At 49.1% G+C, this 5000-nt stretch overlaps 1 protein-coding gene across 1 annotated transcript in view; it reads right to left on the minus strand.

The window, feature by feature from the left end:
* Positions 1–1861: 1861 nt before the first annotated feature.
* The window catches only part of LOC138979225 (uncharacterized), an 8675-nt gene continuing 5536 nt past the window's right edge, over positions 1862–5000 (minus strand). The window contains exons 4-6 of the mRNA XM_070352000.1: positions 4764–4881; positions 3056–4032; positions 1862–2633 (exon numbers count right to left, since the gene is read on the minus strand). Coding sequence (XP_070208101.1) covers positions 2373–2633; positions 3056–4032; positions 4764–4881 — 1356 coding nt within the window. The 3' untranslated portion in view covers positions 1862–2372. The remainder of the gene's footprint in view (positions 2634–3055; positions 4033–4763; positions 4882–5000) is intronic.

Consider the following 5000-nt stretch of genomic DNA (forward strand, 5'->3'; position numbering starts at 1 on the left):
AGTGTTCAGGCAAAGCTGTACCGTACTCACAAAACTGATACAACATTCATTTCTGCGACACAGGCGCGATGCCGAGACTATCACCAGATCAGCGCCAACAGGCGATCGGGAGACTTGATGCCAGACAATCAGTTCAGCAAGTTGCTAGGGCATTTGGAGTAAATGTCACCACGGTTTATCGCCTGCAGCAACGTTTTCATGCCACTAACAGTACCTGCGACTTACCAGGACGTCGCAGACCCCGGGTAACAACAGCCCAACAAGATCGCCATCTTGTCCATCAACACCAGCGAGATGCATTCGAAACTGCCGCCAACACAGCCCGTAACACATTTGGGGTGCATGGACAACCCGTCAGTGCCAGAACTCTACGCCGACGCCTAGGTGGGCAGAACCTGGTAAATCGGCGTCCTGCTCGACGTCCTGTCTTGACAGCTCAGCATCGCCTGGATCGTCTAGCCTGGGCCCAGCAGCATGCCCACTGGCGCCATCGGGACTGGCGGAGGGTTCTTTTTTCGGACGAGAAGCGCTTTTGCCTGGAACCTGGCGATGGGCGTGTCCGGATCTGGCGAAGACCTGGACAGCGGTTTGCTAACAATAACACCCTGCAGCATGATCGATGGGGAGGTGCCAGCGTCATGATATGGGGCGCCATTGGTGTCAATTAGCGAGTGGGACCTGTCGTCTTTCAGAACGTCGGCCACGGTCGTGGGAATGGTGTCAATGCAGACCGCTACATCAATCAAGTCCTGCGTCCCTATGTGGTTCCATTTGTCCAGAGGTACCGGAACTGCCTGTTCCAGCAAGACAATGCCCGTCCCCATACTGCACGTGCTACCGAGGACAGGTTGCGTCACTACAGCGTGAACATTCTGCCTCATCATGCTCGATCTCCGGATCTCAACCCAATCGAACACTTTTGGGACATCATGCAAAGAAGGATTAATGCCCTTGCCCGGAGACCCCGCACAGCAGCAGAACTGCGTGCTGCCGTGACCCAGGTGTGGGCTCAGGTCCCTCAGCAGCAAATTAATCACCTCGTCCTCTCCATGTACCGGAGGTGCGCCACAGTCATCAACCCCCAGGGAGGAGCAATACGCTATTGACTTTCAACAGTCTTCAAACAGTGTTCAGTGGAACATGGCACGTCATGCTCTCATCTCAATACACTTTTCCGTATGGCTTTTGTATCGGTCAATTCGTTTCCTTGTTATTGTTAACCCGAAATAATTAATTCGACATTAAAGTTCATGGGTAACCCATCTTCACTGCAGCATTTGTGTTTCTTTTGCCTCTGAGTTTATCTATGAAGTATCTAACAATGTATCTTGATATCTATCTATCTATGCATGTATCTATCTAACAATGCATCTATCTATCTATCTATCTCAGGGCTCCCCACGGACTCCCCATCTAGAGGGTCCCGGGACTCCCAATCTCATGTTTAAGCGGGCCAATTGACCCCCTCAGCGGAGAATTTAAGGGTCCCAAGAGTCCAGGGACCCAAAAGCCCTCGTTGTGATCACGCATAGTGAGATATAAAGGTTTTTAAAATTTTATTTCGTGGGAATATTCCAGAAGAACATTTTAACAATACCGTATTTTGTTGCATTTAACACATACCACACACGCCCGCACGCACGTACGTACACACACACACACACACGCACGCACACACACACACGCACGCACGCACACACACGCACACACGCACATGCACGCACATGCACGCACACACACACACACACACACACAAATACACACACACACACACACACGCACACACGAACATACACACACACATGAACACACACACACACACACACACACACGCGAACACACACAAACAAACACACACATCTTGTGTTTACGTCGTATATTTCGTAAGAGCCAAGCAAACAGACACACACAAAAAGAAATAATAATGTAAATGCCTGACTGCACATACAAGAACAGTCACTGCAATATATCAGTAAACATACATGTATTCCATTCATAGGCCTATGTTGAAGGGCAACAGGATTACACATGTAAAGTTGTAAATGAGAGAGAGGGAGAGAGAGAACAACAGAGAGAGAGAGAGAGAGAGAGAGAGAGAGAGAGAGAGAGAGAGAGAGAGAGAGAGAGAGAGAGAGAGAGAGAGAGAGAGAGAGAGAGAGAGAGATGACAACACCACAGAAGCAGACACAGTAAAACAGCACACCCTTGTAATCTATGGAGTGTTTGGAGGACAGTCGAGGTAGCGAGCTGGCCCTTCACTCATGGTGACCTTTAAACAGGGTCAACGCTGTCGGTTCATGATTAAACAATATTTTGACCTTACTCGCCATTTAGTCATTTCCACGAACTGCCGACCTTTAGCCGCTTAATGATTAATTGCCATCCATATCAAAGTAGTGATAGTCACCATGCATGTGACTGTCAACATTTCTGGCGTTGCATTCAAATGAATACATGCTGGAAGCAACGTCAGGATTAATGACGATGATGTCAGCTCTTGTGGTCGACTCATCCAGTTGCGTCAGTGTGACGTCATAGTCTCCCGGGCTGGCGTCATCAAGAGGGTAAGACTCAGTGCTGAATGTGACGTTTGGAGCAGGATTTCCTTCTGCAGTGCACGTGGCTGCCACAGACTGTAAAAAGTCGACACAACGCTGAAACCGGGTTTAAAATTTTGCATAAGTACTAATTCTAATCTTGAAAAACAATGTGAAAGTGTCGTCGAAGTCAATCGAGCCCAAACATCTCACTATCCCCCGTGCCCCCCCCCCCCCCTTTCCACCCCTCCCTTTTGAACACTGAACACACACACACACAAACGCATGCCTATATACACACGCACACGCTTCTCCATACACACGCACTCACGCACGCACCCTCCCCGGACCCCGTTAACACTGACACGCATTCACGCATACAAACATCCCCCCCCCCCCACACACACACACACCCGCCCTTCTTGCAACTTAAACCAAACCCAGAAGCACTGCCTTTCACGCTGATTATATTCGTACCTTAATTGCTTTCCCACCAACGTTTGAATTAATCATCTTACCCCGTTTTCAAAGTGGGTCACTTGTGACAAGTCCTTGTTGATTCGGGCAGCCTTGATGACAACCAGAGCCATGTCCATTGTAATCTCCTTCGACCCAGACTTCGCCGTGCACCGAAAATCACCGGCGTCAGCGTAAGTGATGTTGGCGAAGCTCAGCTGGGAGCCACACCAATGCCCACTAGACAGCGCGAAGTCATCGGTGGGTATGACGTCACCACTGGGAAGAATCTTGGTCAGCTTCGCAGTGCAGGGATCGCTTCCCATAACCTCGCAAGAAATGGAACAACGATCCGGCCTACGTACGTCACAGAAGACCCGTGCGATGTCAGACCTGTAGTGGTCGTGGACAAAGCCCAGGAAGCCTTCAGGGAACGGTCCGGAGTGGTCCTCGCTGTAGAATCTGACGGTGGCTGTACCCTCCAGCTTCTCCAGCAGACAGTTCTCAAGCGAGTAGCAGAAGTCTATCCTTGCACTGAGCTCCAAGATGCCTCGAGGGTCAAAGAGGGTGGAGTTGATAAGGAAGGTTCCGCGACGATCTCCTTCCTTCTCACGCTCACTCACAAGTTCCAGCCAGACGGGAGACTCTCTGTGGCGACTGCCTCTACCCACATTCACGAGATATCGGTCCACTCTGTTCTCCTCCGTGTCAGACTTCACGGTGACCATGCAATGACCACTGTCCCCGCGTATGTTCTGCGAGTCACCCTCCACCTTCACCTCGACGTAGAACCTGGCGTCACTTCCGGGCTTGTACGTGACGTCATTTCCTTGCGCGATCTGCGCCGTGATGCGTGGCACCTCCATGCTGTTCGGGGTGTTGTTCATCTGCAGGTAAGCGGTAAAGGAGATATCCGGGTAGTTGAAGTGCAGATAAGTTGGTTCGACATAATCTTCTTCGCGTAGGATGCTTTCCTTGGGAATGTATAGCTCCACTACCCCAAAGTCATGGTCCTCTTGAAGTGTGGCCGTGTCTTGCCCTATACATGGAAACATTATTGTGTGAAGTGTACGCTAAGCCTTAACTGCCGTTCGAGGATCGGGGTCTTCAACCACACAAGGCGTTAAGCACGTCCACAGGATGACACGGAGCGCACCCATCATCGTCTCACGAGACTAAGCTATGCCAATGGACGCTTCAGTCTCCGTCAGTAGTCTCCTAGGGTTCACCGTTAAACAGTGTTATTCTAGCCTCACAGGACAAAAGGTGAGTTGGACCTGGATTAAAACTGGATACATACCGACGAGTGAATCAAAGCAGCAGTAATGAAAACTTGGGTAATGAAAGGTACATGCGGGACTTTGCACATGTTCCAATACATTTATAATGACATAGTGTGTGTTTGTATGTTTGTGTGTGTGTGTGTGTCAATGTGTGTGTGTGTGTGTGTGTGTGTGTGTGTGTGTGTGTGAGTGTGTGTGTGTGAGTGTGTGTGTGTGTGTCACTGTGTGTGTGTCACTGTGTTAGTGTGTTAGTGTGTGTGTGTGTGTGTGTCACTGTGTGACTGTGTGTGTGTGTGTATGTGTGTAAGTGTGCGTGTGTGTGTGTGTGTGTGCGGTCACTGTATGAATATGACAGTGTGTATCTCTTTGTGTGTCCTTACATCTGCCAATGTCTGCACAAGTACATGTGTATGTATGCTTTCTGTGTGTTAACTTACGCCAATTGTGTGGATGTGCATGCACTACACTCAAATCTAGCGTCACTTACAATTCAGCCTAAGAAGCACATGGGTCGGTTTGCTGGAGGCTTCGTACTCGACTCTCACTTTGTAGAAATCTGTTAATTCTTCCTTGGTCACTCTGGTAAGGCAAAACATTGTGCCGGGCTGGGAAACCAAAAAAAAACAATACCAATATTCACTCACATATAGATCATTTGGGGTACCTTGGTACTCAGTTTTTGTCAGCATTATAATTTTTTACCAAACATTTGTTTTTGTAAGGG

The sequence above is a fragment of the Littorina saxatilis genome, linkage group LG10 (genome assembly GCF_037325665.1).
Source record: "Littorina saxatilis isolate snail1 linkage group LG10, US_GU_Lsax_2.0, whole genome shotgun sequence".
Taxonomy (NCBI): Eukaryota; Metazoa; Mollusca; class Gastropoda; order Littorinimorpha; family Littorinidae; genus Littorina; species Littorina saxatilis.